Genomic DNA, 17040 nt, shown 5'->3' on the forward strand with positions numbered 1-17040 from the left:
GATGATTGCCAACAACATGCACACAATAACAACAGCTAAGAGGGGCAAGAAATGTTCGTCAATGGTCAAGTCCATAACCGAAAATCAAAGTCACTGAAAAATAAAAATGCACAGTGCATAGCCACTTCTAAAGGAAAGTGACTCCTATTCATCTGCAGAAAGGCTCTGGAAGAGGACAATCCTAACAGCCTTCTATCTGGAAAAGATGGTCCTGGGGCAGGAGAAACAGGACCAAGGAAAACATGAGGGCTCATTTTTTTCTACGGAATATCCTCCCACACTTTCTGAATTATGTACCATAGCCATGTATCTCTGGTTTTGGGGGGAAAAAATTCAACCTAGGCCATACTATACTTAAAAAAAAAAAAAAAAAAAAAAAAAAAAACTGGCTAGGTGGTGGTGGCACCCATCTTTAATGTCAGCACCTGGGAGGCAGAGGCAGGCGATCTCTGTGAGTTTGAGGCCAGCCTGGTCTACAGAGTTCCAGGACAGGCTCCAAAGCCACAGAGAAACCCTGTCTCAAGAAAACAAAAAAACAAAAATTACCTCTCACAATTAATACCAGCATATCCTTCTTCTGTCTCAAAAATCTCACAAATCTTAGGACCCAGTGTCCTCAGTCCCCTGGGGCCTCTGCCCCAGCACCAGCAAAGCCCTGGGCTGGCAGCTGCCTCTCCAGTCTTCCTTCTGCTTTTCGTTATGATTTCCAATGACTCAACAGGAAGGCATTCTCAGTAAAGAAGAAATAGAGGCCTTTAGACAAGTCCTTCCTCCGCCCACAACCCCCCAAACACAATTCTTGCCAACACGATGTAAGGCAATTTCCAATCCAACTTGCCACTCCTGTCTGCATGAGGTCACTATTTAGCAAATGACAGTCTGGTGGGACAGGAGCTAAGCCCAAAGGCAGAGACCAGGTTGGAAGTAGAATGAGGAGGAATAGTCCAACGATCCAGTTAAAGACAAAAATAAATGACGGAATTGGGTGTGGTGGATTGTGCCTGTAAAGCCAACCTACTCATGAGACCAGAGCAGGACTGAAAAATCTGAAGCTAGCCTAGAGGACCCTGCTTCAAACGATTTTAATCACCATGTTTTGGGTGTGGTCTAGCCATAGGCAACTTGCCCAGCATACATGAGACTCTTAGTTCAATCCTCAATATATGAAACAAACTAAAAGGCAAACCAGACATTAGGAGGTGGACGAGAACAGTAAGCAGCGGACGCACCAATCCTCGGCCATTTGACAGCTGGACACCAGTTGTCTTAATGCTGGGCCTTACTGTTGTCCCTTGCATGTCTGCAGGGGTCAAGAACACTGGCAATGGTTGGTGTGACACGGACCTAGGCTTGACTTCTGCAGACAGTTAAGTGACCTTGGGAGAAGTGTTATCAGCTCATTTTCCCCTCTTGGGAATAAAAATAATGCCTATATCACAATAGCATTCGATTGAAGGTTCTTCAGCACACAATAACTAATGACAGTTACTACTGCTGTCATTATTTTTACAAATACCAGTAACATCAAAGTAGTGAGGACATGGTAGTTAAGAACAAGGGTTTTGGAGCCCTTGCCAAATTTGAAATCTACTACATGAGTGATTAGCTTCTCTGGGCTTTGCTTTCTTATTTGCTAAACATAAATAATAAGCACCTCATGGGGCACTCAGAACAGCTAACTAGATCAATATGTGAAGTGTTCAGCACACATGGACACACACAAGCACACAGGTATGCACAGAGCTCAAGAATCGGTACTGGTGACCATAAGGCAGAGGGAATAAAGCAAGAGGAAGCCACTGACTTTAGGACACATGGGGAATATTTCCATCATTGCAAATGGCAGGTTTGGGAACCTGGAGTGTCATGGGGATTTTGTTGTTTCCTTTTAGCTCTCTTAAACATAAAGGATTGCACTTCCTATAATATAACATCTGATTGAAATAACTAAGTCTTCCAAAACAGTTATAAGTTTTCTGAAAATTCAAACTTACGTAAATTTTTATTTTTCAAACACAATCATTAGCCAAGGCTTTCATGTATATGTTTAAACTTTTTATTAAAAACACTGCCAGGCCACTATCAGGAGCCTTCCGAAATTAAACGAAGAAGCAGAGCTGCAGTGTATTTGATCAGGTAGGCCCTGGCCCTTAACATTTAACTGGCACTTCACACTCAGCTTACTCAAAGATATGGTGTCTAAGCAACAGAGTCCCAAATTAAACAAACAGCAGCCGTAATATGAATCACTTCCGGAAGGTCTCATTTTGTCTACCAGTACTTTCTTTACACAAATACTTGTCACAGGCTTTATTTAGGCAGCCCCAATTAGAAGCAACCAGAGGCCATCAAATACCACATAGTTTAAAAACACTCAAAACCAGTCCTGCTATCTACCAACAAGTATCCCCAAACTGCTACATTTCAAAGCAGGAGAAATGGTACAGAATGAGGGACAGGCCACCAAGCAAGGCCAGGAAGTGAAATTCCTAGAATAAGCTAACTCAGGACTTCTAACACATGTTTAATATGTTGTCACTGGGGTTTAAAATATATGAGCACAATTACTGCTTTGATCTCTAAATCCAGGAGAAATAGATGCCAAATTAGGTCAAATGAATAGGCTGCTTAGCTCTCTAAGACTTTCTCAATCTTGACTGGTGAACAGTGTGTACACTCAGCACTGGGTTAGCACTTGTCTGTGGTCACGTCCACCTCCACACCACTGTCTGTAAAATGTCACGCCCACGTTGCCCAGGAGACTCCTATCTCCACCTCCAAGGGGACTTCTATGTACCCCACTGTTCTTCATAAACTAATGGAGACCCACTTAACTATTAGTAAAAGTAAAAGGACTTAGCAGATCATATTGAAAGCTACAAGAAGTCAGACAACAGGACCAGTGAGAACAAAACCAAGAGAGCGGAGCATCAGGCCAGACATGGGGTGCACGCCATTTCCGATATATCTCTGTTGCTATGACTTTACATAAACAAATGTACTGAAGAGACATTAAGAGGAGATTCTGCAGCTCTCAGCCTCAAGACAGAACTAATGAATCAGGGAATTATTAAAGGTTAAACGGATAATTTCCTAGAGCTAAAATAAACAAAAAGATATTATAGGAAGGGACCAGCCAGGGGGAGGGCGGAGGACACAGGGAAGAACAAACTGGAAAAAAATATAACACCTATGCGTGAAAATGAAACCACCACAGTGAACCACATTACTTTGCGTGCTAAACCTGAAAAATAATTTTAAGAAAGAAAAAAGGGGAGGTTAAAACTGTAAATATATTATAAATAGAGAAGAGTCTTGAACTGAGGGCCAAGTTGGTAGTAAAGCACCTGTGTCTCACACCTGAGGCCCTCGGTTCAACACCCACCACTGAAAACAGTTCAAGGTACAGACAAACTGCTAAGATAACGCCAATCTGAAAGGAATGAAAATTCTATAAAAAGAAAACACCAAACAAATCACAGTACTTGTCAAAGAGCCAGCATGGAGCTGCTTCAGTTTCTCAGCAAGAAAGAGTAAAGCAGATGAAGTGTTGTGCATCCAGAGAGAGGCACATAATCACCGTAACAGGCAAGTCCAGAACTGGACTAGGCACTTGGTATTTATCACATCACACACAGGTTGCTGCCAGACAATAAGAAGATCACTTTAAGCTGCACACTGGTGGTTTGTTTGGTTGTGTTGTCAATGCTGTTGATTTAGTTTGGCTTTTGGTTTTGGGAGAGAGGGTCTCTCTATGCATCCCTGGTTGTCCTAGAACTTGCTTTGTAGACCAGGCTGGCCTTGCTGCCTCTGCCTCCTAAGTGCTGGGATTAAAGGTGTGTTCCTCATCCCTGGATAACTTGCACCCATTTGTAATTCCAGAACTTGGGAAGTAGGAACAGGAAGGTCAAAGGTTCAAAACTAGCCTGAGCTACATAGGATCCTGTGTCACATACATGCACACATGCACACATGCACACAAACACACGCACACGCACAAAGACAGGCAGACAACAACAGATAATCTGGATATGAAAATAAAAACTACAGGCAAAAATGTAAGAAAATGTCCAACTTGGCCAATAATCAAAGCGATGTAACTTTAAATTGGATAAATCTCAATAAAAATATTAAGTAGATGTTGAAAACAGTAAGAAAAAAATGAATTTGTGGTACTGGAGAGAGAGCTCAATGGTTAAGAGCATATACTGCCTTGCAGAAGACCTGAGTTCAGTTCCCAGCACCCATGTCAGAAGCTCACAAGTGCCTGTAACTCCAGCCCCAGGAGATCCAACTCCCTCATGTCCTCCCCAAATTCCTGCATGCATGTGCACATACCTACCCACATACAGACTAACGGGCAGGCATATAAAAATAAAATAAGTCTTTTAAATGTTTGTCTCACACACACACACACACACACACGTAACTCCTTAATCCCTCCCTTTCCTTTTATTATCTCATTGTAAAAGGACTTTAGATACAATGATACAGTAGTCAATAAAAAAAAAGCCATCTCCTTGCTCCCTCTACCCCCATTTTGCCGGTTACTGTGTTTCCTTTCCAAAAAAATACAAGTCTCCAGTAGAAAACTAGGGCCACTAACCTTATAGGGGTGTCTAACTTCTGACACTGTGATCTGATGTTGCTGAGGGTGTTGGGTCACATGCACCCTAGGTCACATACTGGGTACAACTTAGGACTCTGAAAGCATATTAATACTGCTTCAAGTTCTTATTAAATCTCTAAATCTCCCTTTGGCCACAGACAAGGACAAAGAATTTATTCACTGGGGCTGGAGAGATGACTCAGTTTAAGAGCACAGGCTGCTCTTCCAGAGGATCGGGTTCAATTCCTGGTACCTACAAAGTAACTCCCAACTCTCTGTAACTCTAGTTCCAGGGGATCTGACATTACTGAGTGTTTTCTGTTATCTCCCTGGGCCACCACTTAACCCGTACAACAACTCTGTACAATGCAGAGAATTCCTACTCCACAGAGTAATGCAATCCCACTGCCTGAGGTCAAGCAGCTTGCAAAACCAGAAGCAGAATGCATACCTGCTCAAACTCAAAGTCCCATTCTTTTCCCTTCGCCAAGTATCTTAACATTTTTTTCCATGACCCAATTACCTCACAGTCAAGATTTTCAAGGTTTTTTTTTTTTTTTTAAAGACTCTTCTCAGTTATAAGAATGAAGGTAGTTGTGTGACTTTTCTTAGCAATGATGGTAACTACTAATGACTTGACTATTTTGTATCAGACTACTTTTAATATTGTTTTGTTTTGTCCTTTTTTTGTTTTTGAGGCTAATCTCAAATTCTCAATCCTCCTGTCTCCATCTCCAAGTCCTGAGATTAGGAGTGCACCACCACACCTGCCTTTTGTTTTGTAGTTCAGGCTGGCTTCAAACTCAAGATCTTCCTGTCTCAGCCTCCCCAAATGTTCAAATCACATCTCACCCAGCTCCCTATTTCTTTGCATCTTGAGACTGAGTCTTGTGTGGCTCATGCCAACAGTGTGTCTATGGTGCTGACAGTGACTGAACTCCCCAAGGCTGGAATGAATTGTCATTCTAGCCACCCACACAGCTTCACATTTTTTATTTATTTATTTATTTTTCTTTTTCAAACCTTTTTATTTTTGCCCATTTTTCAAAACAGGGTCTCTCTATATAGCCCTGGTTTCCCTGGAACTTGTTCTGTAGACCAGGCTGGCCTTGAACTCACAGAGACCCACCTGCTTCTGCCTCCCAAGTGTGTATGCCACCACCACCCTTTTTTTCACCCAATTTTCATGTGTGTGTATGCTTACATTTGCATATTTATTTTTGTTTCTGTATGCACACACATGTGGGCCCACATGGTTTGTCACAGGAATCATCTTCCATCACTCTCCCACCTTATTCATTGAGGCAGGGTTTCTCAATCAAACCCAGAGCTTGTCAAGATGGTAGTCTTACCTGACAGCTTTCTGGGGCTGGAATCAAGATGGGCTCCACCCACCTGCATTTTTCATGGGTTTCTGAGGATCTGAACTCAAGTATCTTTAACCCTAATAACCATTAAACATTCCCCAGCCCTAGCTTCACTTTTTTTTGGGGGGGGGGGAGTTGGGGAGTAGACAACAGAGTCTCCTTAAGTTGCCCTTGCTGGCCTGACTTTCACTAAGTAGACCAGGGAGGCCTCAAACTCATAAAGATTTGCCTATTTCTACCTCCTCCTTCATCCCCAGTGCTATTGAAGGCCTATGCCAACCACACCCAGCCTCTGCTTCACATCTGTTAAGTTTACAATAGAGTCTGGTTAAAAAGTGACTGACAGTCATACTGTCATACTAGGAAAGAAAACTCATATCTGTAGCACTGTTACTGTGTGAGTAGTGGTAGTACTATGTGAGCAGCAGTTACTATATGAGTAGTCTGTTCCTGTGAGTAGCACCGTTTGTTACTGTGTGAGTAGAACTGTTACTGTGTTAGTAGCACCGTTTGTTACTGTGTGAGTAGAACTGTTACTGTGTGAGTAGCACTGGTTGTTACTGTATGAGTAGCACTGTTACTGTGTGAGTAGAACTGTTACTGTCTGGATAACACATCTGCTTCTTCCCTGAACCTTTAAGCTATACTTCTCCATCTAAGAACTCTGAAAGCTGGTGAGTGTGCTATTTTTCCTAGCTACCTCGCTTGTGCATTGGAAAGTTTTGCCTTGTAAAAATCTTAACTTCTGTTTTCAAGATCAGAGTCTGAGCCTAGAAATAGCCAGATGTCTCTGAATTCTAATACCATCAGTAAAGGTGATTTAAAGGGGCCAACTCAGAAAGTGTTCCATGCAACAGCAAAGATGCACACACAAAGGGAATCTGTTTCCAACTCCCCTCATCTGAAGGTAAAGTGCTTCTGTTAAATACTGAGCTCTTGTTAACATCATGTAGTTTCCGACAATCTCCAACCAGCCACAGCCTGTACTTGCCCTTCTACAAAGGTAGTCGGGGGAGTGTCTACACCCTTAAGCTGGTGTGTGGGCAGCACTCAGGAAGAAGGTGGCCCAGGGAAGACTCAAGAGGATACACCAAAAAGTCCCTGAAAGACTAAATACATTAGCTGAGATAATACTGGAACTGTCTTTTGTGACCTTTAACCTACCTGAATTTTCCTTTACTTGCAGACTCACCACACCCTCTCCACTCCTCTGACCTACCTAATATGTTCTTTCATGGTTCCTTTTCTTCTTCTTTTTTTTTTTTTTTTTTGTTTTTGTTTTTGTTTTTAACCCAAGCCACCTTCTGATTCTTCTTCTCTGTTAAATTCTCTTGTCTCAAGCCCTGAGTAACTACATACCTTATATGTCATTGTCACCTCCTTCACATGGGTGAAATGACATTCTTCTCTCACTCAATTACTCCTTAGCTAAAATAAATTCAGGCCTTTGTTAGTCTTTGCTCTGCTATATAGCCCTTAGCATTCTAAAATTTTATTAGAACATCAGCTTAACTTCCATACTGAAGCCATTTTTCTATAAAGCAGAAATCTCTGCGTTGTATTTCTCAACCATTTCCAGGACATACTTTTCTGAAATCCACACTTATGAACTCAAATCAGTTCCCACAGCATCCTCTAAACTCTCTACACACAGAGACACAGACAGCACAACAGTCCTCCACACATCCAATCTCTCTCTACACTCCTCCATTTCCCTAGGAACAAACCCTGTTAAAGGTCCAGGAGAAAGAAAGAGCCCGGGGCACACAATGGTTCCTCTGTACTAAAAGGTGGAGTGCTGGGCAGGAACAGAAGAGTTATAAATAGATGTGAGGAAGGAGACTTTCTCCCCTGGATCTCTCATCTTTATTCCTGGCCTCCTAGTTGATATAAACCCCAGACCTTGGGGATCCTCCAACTTGAGAGGAAATAGGACCAGCGCAACCCAAAAAAGGCCAACTGGGCTTTTGCTAGAGGGGAAGATGAGCCTAGGAGCATGCAGACACAGCCTTGCTGCCCAGGTGAGGCAACAGGACAGGGAGAGGAAGTCCTGACTAGTGATGATTGGCTGGCAGGCATTGCATTAAGTGACTGGTCCTACGATAACATCCCCAGGTTTCTTGGCTCTCTCTAGTTGCAATTTTGACACTTCCATAGCTGATTTTCTAATCAGAGGTTGTTGTTGGCTTTGGAGGTGGGGGGCAGATGGACTAATACTGAATCCAAATTTGATACCATTCACTCCCTAGGAAAAACAGGCAGCATTTCCACAATGCCAGGGTATGGCAAGATGATGTACTACAACCATTCTGTCCAAAGGTTTAAAAACAAAAAAAAAAAAAAATCACAAATGTCTCCATGGCCTAGGCTTGAAAAACTCTTCAGGGGTTAATAGCTCTCAATGGGTTAGATTAAGGGGCTGCTTTTCTATACTGGAGACCGCTCCTGTAGGAAGGTACAGGCTCTGAAATACTGCAAATAAAATGTTACCAGTGCTGCACTTGGAAAGGAAGTTAAGAACATCATTAACTCCCTAAGAGGTTATGATCTCAAAAACATTCAAAATGTTTAAATGTGTTAAAAGTATGGAAATCTTACCTCTCAACTGGGGTGAGAATGACCAGCTAAGTCACTAGAGGCATTTAAAATATTTGGGTATGGAGCTGGGGTGTAGCTCAGCAGCAGGACACTTTCTGACTGCTCAACAGTAAAACCCAGATTATCTGCATTCAAAACTCTCCCAGGAGATTCTAATGCACACACCACATACCCGGTTAACGACCACTGAACAAATAAGGAACATTCCTTGACCAAGAAACTATGAGAAGCCAGGTGTGGTGGCAGACAACTATGGCATGGAGCACATGGTTTCAGTCATCTTCAACTACATGAGCCCCAGGCCAGCCTAGGTTCCCGGGCCCCCACCCCTAAAAAAGAACCTACAGGTAGACTAAGAAACCTCAGGCCTCAGTTTCCTCACTAAAATCAGAGGGCTGCTTTGGCCAGAAGTTGACCTTGTGCTAGGGATGTAGCCCAGGGGTAGGGAGTGCATTTAGCAAGCACACGGCCCAAATCCCTAGTGCTTTGGGAAAAATAAAACTGTGAGCTAGACTAAATGGCATGGTGATTGATTATCACAATAGATATTGGCAAGATGCTCTGAAATACTATAAATGAAATGTAAAATGTAGTCAGTGTCACACTGTAAAATGGTGCTATCACCATAGAAATCCAGCAGAAGAGCTACTGGTAGGAAAGGGAAATTAGTAAACTGGTGTCTTAGGACACCTTAACAGAGTCCCAATGGCAATCCCTTGACCTTCTACAACAAGAAGTTCGAAATTTAAGTGGCAGAAGACTTAGGGTCTTCATCCTCTTACACACTTTTTTTTTTTTTTTTTTTTTTTTTTTTTTTCTAGACAGGGTTTCTCTGTGTAGCCTTGGGGCTTGTCCTAGAACTTGCTCTGTAGACCAGGCTGGCCTCAAACTCACAGAGATCTGCCTGCCTCTGCCTCCTGAGTGCTGGAACTAAAGGTGTGTGCCACCACCACCCAGCTCCTTACAGACTTCCTAAGAGAAAATATTCCCTTTCTCACAGTATCTCATCTCTTGCTATCCACACTTTTGTTTACCATTAAGTTGGGAAAGAAGCTCAGTGGTGTGCCAAATGCTCTCTATGCTTCACCCCCTGGCACTATCAAAACTATCATAATAAATTTCCATTCTGAAGACTAGTGTCAGGCAGAGGCAGGAGGATCTCTGAGTTTGAGACCAGCCTGATCTACAGAGCAAGTTCCAGGACAGCAAGGGCTACAAGGAGAAACCCTGACTCAAAAACAAAAAAACAAAACAAAAAAAAAAAAAAACAAAGCAAACAAACAAAAACTAGTGTTATTATTGTTAATCCTCACCTAAATTATCACTAACATCCGTCTCTGACTTTCTAAAAAGTGGAGAAGCAGCCAAGACTCAAGAAGACACGATAGGGGACAGGATAGATGGCTCTGAATTTAAGAACCCGGGTCAGTTCCTAACACCCATGCCAGGTGAGTCAATCTCCTTCCACTCCAGTTCCAGGGAATCTGATGCCTCTGGGATCCATGGGTAAGTGCTCACGTGATTAAAAATAAAAAGTAACTAGCCCCTCCATATATGGGAGACAGTTGTGAAGCTTGGACTATCTGAGGGGCCTTGGCAGTAGGACCAGGATATATCCCTGGTGCATGAGCTACCTTGTTGGGTCCATTCCCTATGGTAGGATGCCATGCTCAGTCTTAATGCAGGAGTGAGGGACTTGGTCCTGCCTCAACTTAATGTGACTCCCCACGGGAGCCCTTACCCCACTGAGATGAGTGGATGGGGGGTGGGGGTGGGCTGGGGAAGAGGGAAGAGGGAGCTGGAGGAGGGGTGGAAAAGATAAGTGTGGTTGGAATATAAAATGAAATTAAAAAAAAAATAATAATAATAAGTAAATCTTAAAGACTCCAAGGAGGGGACCCTAACTGAGGCTGTTTTTTGTCATCTTTTAGAGAAAGAGGAAGCTCTGAAAGGTTTAGAGTTCTGGGATTCAAGGATGCTTGTTGTAAATACTATCGACTTTCCTGGATTGCTTTTAACACTCTTAGAATTATTTTTAAAAACACACAAAGTCAAATCTTCACTCTTGTCTTCTCGGCCCCATTTAAAACATTCTTGATTTTTAGTAGTCTTGGATGACAAGTATCCTTCATTATTCCTCACCATACACCATCTATAATTGTATTTATCTTCTCTGGAATCTTGCAAAGGAATATAAGCAACAGAACAAAAGGAACTACTGATAACAAATTGACACCCTAAAATTAAGATCACAAGGTCGTGAGATATCTGGAAAAGATAAACAGCAGGTGTTCATCTACTTCATAAAGAATGCAGAGGAGATGGGTGTGGTGGTGCATGCCTGTAATCTCAGCACTTGGGAGGTGGTGGTAGGAAAGTCAAACCTCAGCAGCAGAATGAGTCTGAGGTCAGTGTGGGGCTACCTAAGACCCTGTCTCCAGAGTGTGGGGGGGGGCACATGGGAGCACATGCATTGATGAAAGGTTTCCCAATACTGCCAAATGGATGGATCTATACCTATAGCACTGTCCTTGATAGACAAGGTTCTTTGGTTTCCTTCTGGCACTGAGTGTCTTCCAGGACCTTGGGCAAACTCGACTAAGGTGCATCTCAGCACTATCCCTCATCAGCCTCCCAAACCTAATATTCACTCCACAAATCACAAGGCAACGGAGCTAAATACATAAACAAAAAACTGTGAAAAATTAGGAAATGTTAAGATCAAGAACATCAACCCCTAACTTAAAATGTTATTTCCAGGGCTGGAGAGCCCACTGTGGTTAAGAGCCCTGGCTTCTCTTTCAGAAGAACCCAGTTCAACTCCCAGAACCCACATGGCAGCTCACAGCTGTCTGTCACACCAGTTCCAGGGGATCTGACACCCTCACACAGATAGATATACATGCAAGAAAAGCACCAATGCATGTAACAATAAATAACTCTTCAAATGTTATTTCTAACAGAGAGCTGGCAGTTCCTAAAATAACCACTATTCACACAAAAGCTGGATAACACAAATCTAGAAATCTCTTCAGTATGCACAAATATTCAACACAGTGTTTCCTGATAAACCACTATGGACCACTTGTTCCCATGAATAAACACTCTGCTACCAACCTCCAACATTCTTACCTAAAATTCAGTACACACAAAGAAAACCATCTGGAGGCTGGACAGGTGGCTCAGCAGCTAGGAGAGGACCAGGGCTGGGCTCCCAGTGCCCACATCTGGTGCCTGTAACCCCAGCTCCAGGAAGATCCATTACCTTTTCCTAACCTCCGAAGGCACCCACACAGGGATACCAAAACAAACACATACACATAAATAAAAACAAATCTTAAAAAAAGCACCCCATATCAATTCCCTTCATTAGTGTGCCTTTACCTCTTTGCTTCTTCCAGATGACAAAGGTACTCGTAAGCCACGTTCTGCCGTCTCCTTTCATCCATCTCCTCTGCAGTGAGCCTCTCATTATCCAGGACAGCTAAGAGGAGATGCAAAGAGCGTAAAGATCAAGACCTGTACCTTTCCTCAGCAATACACAAGAGTCATAGCCATCAAATTGCTGCCCTGTCACCTAGAAAAGCAGGCTAACTAGTGGATATGTGAGTAGCCGGGTGCATTACAGACGACTTCCTAAAAACAAACCCATATGGGTTCAACTATACCCATATACCCTTAATATGTATATTAAGGGTATATATATATATACACACACACACACACACACACACACACACACACACACACACACGTACATATATATGGTAAAGGGCTGCAGAGATGATTCAGAATTAAGAGGCACTTGTTGCTCTTGAAGAGGACCTGGGCTCCTAGCACCCACATGGCGGCTCACAAGCATCTGTAATTCTAATTCAAGGGGATCCAATGTCCTGTTTCTGACCTCCAAGGACACCATACATACATTTACATTACATATATACACACTGGCACTCATATATACAAAATAAAAACATGATGCATGATATGGGAGGGGTAACTGGTAAGCTGTCCATGCTCCAATGGACAATCTGATACCCATGCACATAGGAGCAGCATAGCTGGACCTAGTTGGGTTTTTTTGTTGTTGTTGCTTTGTTTTTTGTTTTTTTTTTTTTAAGGCTGGAAAGATGGTTCAGCTTCAGTTAAGAGGATTGGCCGCCCTTGTAAAGGACCTGGGTTCAATTCCCAACATCCACATAAAGGTTTACTCCAGTTTCAAGGGATCAGACATTTCCTTCTGGGCTCTACAGGCATCAGGTACATACATGGTGCACAGACAACAAACCACCCATACACATAAAAAAATGTTAAAAAAGAAAAAGAGCCAGGAGTAATGGCACAAGCCTGTAATCTCAGCACTTGGAAGGCAGAGGCAGGCAGATCTCTGACTCCAAAGTCAGACTGTCTTAAACAGCAAGTTCAGGCCAGCTAGAGTTATAAAAGAAGAACCTGTCTCAGATAAATTATTGAAGGGGAGAGATGGGAAATAGATATAATCATATTTCACTTTTTATATGCATGGAAATCTCAGAAAATGCCAACTAAGGTCTGTCCTTATTGGTCAGAACTAAACTAGAGGGCATCATACTCTCCCCGCTTTAGTCTCAGCTAAAGCCAGCAGCTATGGGACTAAGCATTTTACACACGTTCTCTCACTACAGCCTAGAACAATCCTGTGGTTACCACTATTTGACAGATGAGGAAATGGAAGCCCCATGAACTCAGCCCCAGGACTAATAAAGGGACCTACATTTAAATCCACCTGTCTCCAGGGCCTGTGGGGTGTTTATTGAAGCAATCTGCCTCCTCCATAACCACCCCAAGGTGAAATGAATCCCTAACCCCCTAGGAGAGCAACCAAAGCCATTCTAGCTCTAGCCTAGACTACTTTGGAAAATTCTTTTTCCCCTTCCTCCCCTTCCAGGTCCACCACTACCCTACCACTCCGTTCAGTTTCTTCCACACACAGAGTATCCCCATAGTCTTCAATACCGAATTTCCTTTATGTCTGCCCTCTCAGAGTCATGTCTTGGTTCAAAAGTCACCACCTATGTTCCCATGGCCTCCCTAAGTCCCTTCTCTTCACCACATCACTCTTTATACCTAGTTAGTTCATGCATCGTGTATCTTTATTGCACCTTATTACCTCTTTTTCCCCTGGAGCTGAGGACTGAACCCAAGGCCTTGCACTTGTTAGGCAAGCACTCTACCACTGGACTGGATTCCCAACCCCGTATCTAAGTTATCAATCCTTTGTGCACCTGATCGTCTCCGACAGTTTCTGAAGACACTACACGGTCTTATTCATCTCTAATTTCACAAACGTGGCACACTATCTCACACTTAACTGTGGAGACGTTAAAGTATCCTTTAAGAATGTACTTTCCCCAGAACATAAAACAAAATCTAAATGCACCCAAAGGGATTCTCTTGTAACTACTATCTCACGTACAGTTGGTTAGTTCACTAATGTTGCAGGATGGCCACAGAAAATGAGGAAGTGGGGGGGGGGGGATTGGTTGAGTGTGTGTGTGTGTGTGTGTGTGTGTTTTAATTTTACTTTTGAAATGCTGACGTTAGAACCCAGCCCGAGGAAACTTAAGTGGCTGGCCCAAAACTGCACCTCGCAGCTAGTGCGTCCGCGCGGGTCTACACCTTGGGTCACCCTCGCAGGCAGCAATCGGGGCAGCACAGCAACTTTCCTACCACGCCCCAGCAGCACCCCCGGGTCCGGTGCCCAGGACACGCCCTGCACAGTCCTCCTGCCACCTCACCCCAGGCCGTCTTCCCCAATCTCAGTAGAGCTAAGCGGCGGAGGCGCTGGGTGGGGCTCCCCTGCCGCAGCGCCTGGCGAAGGTTGAGGCCTCCAGGTTCCTAGCCGCCACCTCCGGAGCTCTAGAGGGCTCCGGCGACAACCTTGCTGCCAGCCACCACACAGCTGGGCTGCTCTTCCGGGTCCGTGCGGTCCCAGGCCACCCCGCGCACCCGCCCGGCTGAGCCCCCAGGAAAACCCGAGCCTGGCCCGTCGCCTGCGCACCCCGGCACTTACAGCCATAGTGCGGCCGGACCACACCCAGCCCATCAACCTCCTCCGCGGCGGACATGGCGGCCGAGTCCGTTCTCCGGTGAGGAAGCGCTGAGACCTTGAAGACGCGGGCGGCAGCTGCAGCGGCAACTCCTGCCCTGTGCGCGGGCTGTCGCTGTCCCCGAGGCCCCGCCCCGCGCCTTCGGCCCCACCCTGCAGACCCCGCCCCTCAGGCCCCGCCCTAGAGGCCCCGCCCAGCCGCGCTCCCATGAGCGAGACGAAGGGCGTGGTCACTTTTGCAGGACCCGCCCCTGCCCGCTTCGCCCTTCACTTACGGAAGAGTGGAGGCGGGGCGCGGTAGGCAAGTCCCTAGGCCAGCCTGGTCCGTTGTCCCGACGCTCCTCTGCGGTCGTTCTATCCGCCGCAGCTCAGACTGAAAGGCCGCCAGTGTCCGCAGCTTGAAATCCAGACTTTTCCGCCGCGAGCCTGCCTTCCCCTGACAGTTGAGTTAACTCCCTCTGCACAGCGGCTCATTGAAGGAGCCCTTTCAGGTGCCACGGGCTGCTCTTGTTGAACACAAGTAGGACCCAAACTGACAGGAAAGAATGTCAACCATAGTCTCGTGCCTATCTGGCCTCCATTCTCCCCAGCAGATAGCTCAGTCTCTTAAATTTGGGGGATAAAGGTGAAGCAGGAGAGCTGTTTATCAGACAATTTACACTGCATGCTCCGCTTTGCAAGCTCTTATGGGTTATCTTTGACCCTGTCAAGGACGCCTCTATTTGCTCTTGTGATCTGCTTTCAAAGAGTCGGTATTCAACCGAATTCTCTCCTCAGCCCTTTTTGGTTTTTCTCGGTAACTTGCCCAACATGGTGCAAGCCTGTAATCATCCCACACTTGGAAAGCTGAGGCAGAAGGATCACCATGGGTTCGAGGCCAGCATGTGTTACGGAGTAAGACACTGCCTCCAGGTAATAATTATAATTAAAGTAAAAGCCTCATCCCCAGTAATCTTACACTCACCATAAACCTCAGGTGGTCTCTACTTACAATAAAGAGTATCTGGAAGCCCCTTGGTAATTTCAAGCTAATGTGCACTTTTAGCATTGTCTCCCACAGACATTAAAACTTCCCGAGTCAAGCATTGATCCTGTTCCTGCCCCATTCATTCTCTGTAAGTATTTAGTCACTCGCACCCCAGGTTCTTGCCTCACGTCTATTTCTGAAGTGCCTAGTTTTTGTCCCCGCCTGTAATTACATTGTTTAGATTATCATCATCTCTGTTCTCACTTCTGCCAACCAGACTGTCACAATAACTGGCATGGTTTTTTGTTCTTTCCAAAACACAAAACACAGTTCTTTTTTTTTTTCTAATTCTGTACCTTACAGAATTTAAAATAATCTATAAAACTATGTTTGATTTTCTTTTTAATTCCTTCAATTATTTAATGGAAAACAGAGAACCACCTGTAGGTTAATAAATAGGTCACATGGGACAAGGACACAGGTGTCTTCCTGTATTAGGATGAAGGTTTTTGTGTGTATGTTTCGTTCGGTTCAAAGGAAGGCAGTCCAGATCCAGTGGTGTACACTTTAGGTTAGTGTGGACCATCTTGAATGTACTGACTAGTCCTGCCGTGTCAACTATGAAAGTTAGGGCAGTCCTGGTCCAAGATCACAGAGCTCTGGGTTGAATCTCTTTCTGGCCACTCCAGCCTGGCCTGGCCTCCATTGTGTTTTCCAAGACAGTCTGGGGATTTTGCAAAGAGAAAGACAGACCCAAAGTTTGTGTTAATGGCTCTTTAATATGGAGAGTAAAGGCGGTGGTTGCCCAGCCTCAGAACCTGATTTTGATGCCCAGGCCCTACATAGTAGATGGAGACCAAGGACTCAGACTCTTTGAAAGCTACCATCTCACCTCCACCCATGCAGTGTGGCCCTGTGCATGAGCATGCACTAACCTACATTGCTCCAACGATACAGGCTGATTACCTTGGAGACCTGCTGCATCTCATCCATCTTGAGTGGAGATTTACACCCTCTCCCTAGGATTTTCAGGAGCCAATGAGAGTTCTCATGATGCCTTCAGAACCACACAGCTTTCCAAGGTACCTGTCCCTGTCTTGGGGATCAAACCCATTCTAGGGCACCCTACCCTCTACAGAGACAAGAGAACCCCCATTCTATCCTTTCTATTACCTCACAGTTTTTGTTTCTTCCTCACTTGACATGGCCTTGATTAATAGTCGTATCTCCTATGCAACAACAGCTCCCTTGAAGTTCATCTCAGCTGCCAATTTCATCGTCCCCTGAATGGCATGTAAGTGTTTCAGTTCATCTTTTCACCTCATTGGTACATCTCTGCACACCTACAGGGGGGCTGCCCTTGGACTAGATGCCAATTAAGAATAGAGAATGCTAAACTGGGGATTATAAA

The 17040-nt window shown here is 44.5% G+C and overlaps 1 protein-coding gene across 1 annotated transcript in view; it reads right to left on the reverse strand.

Annotated features, from left to right (window-relative positions):
• The window catches only part of Iqgap1 (IQ motif containing GTPase activating protein 1), a 95643-nt gene extending 80852 nt beyond the window's left edge, over window positions 1–14791 (reverse strand). The window contains exons 1-2 of the mRNA XM_051206571.1: window positions 14627–14791; window positions 11959–12058 (exon numbers count right to left, since the gene is read on the reverse strand). Coding sequence (XP_051062528.1) covers window positions 11959–12058; window positions 14627–14681 — 155 coding nt within the window. The 5' untranslated portion in view covers window positions 14682–14791. The remainder of the gene's footprint in view (window positions 1–11958; window positions 12059–14626) is intronic.
• Between the last annotated feature and the right edge of the window lie 2249 nt (window positions 14792–17040).

This window comes from Phodopus roborovskii, unplaced genomic scaffold (assembly GCF_943737965.1).
Source record: "Phodopus roborovskii unplaced genomic scaffold, PHOROB, whole genome shotgun sequence".
In the NCBI taxonomy this organism is placed as follows: Eukaryota; Metazoa; Chordata; class Mammalia; order Rodentia; family Cricetidae; genus Phodopus; species Phodopus roborovskii.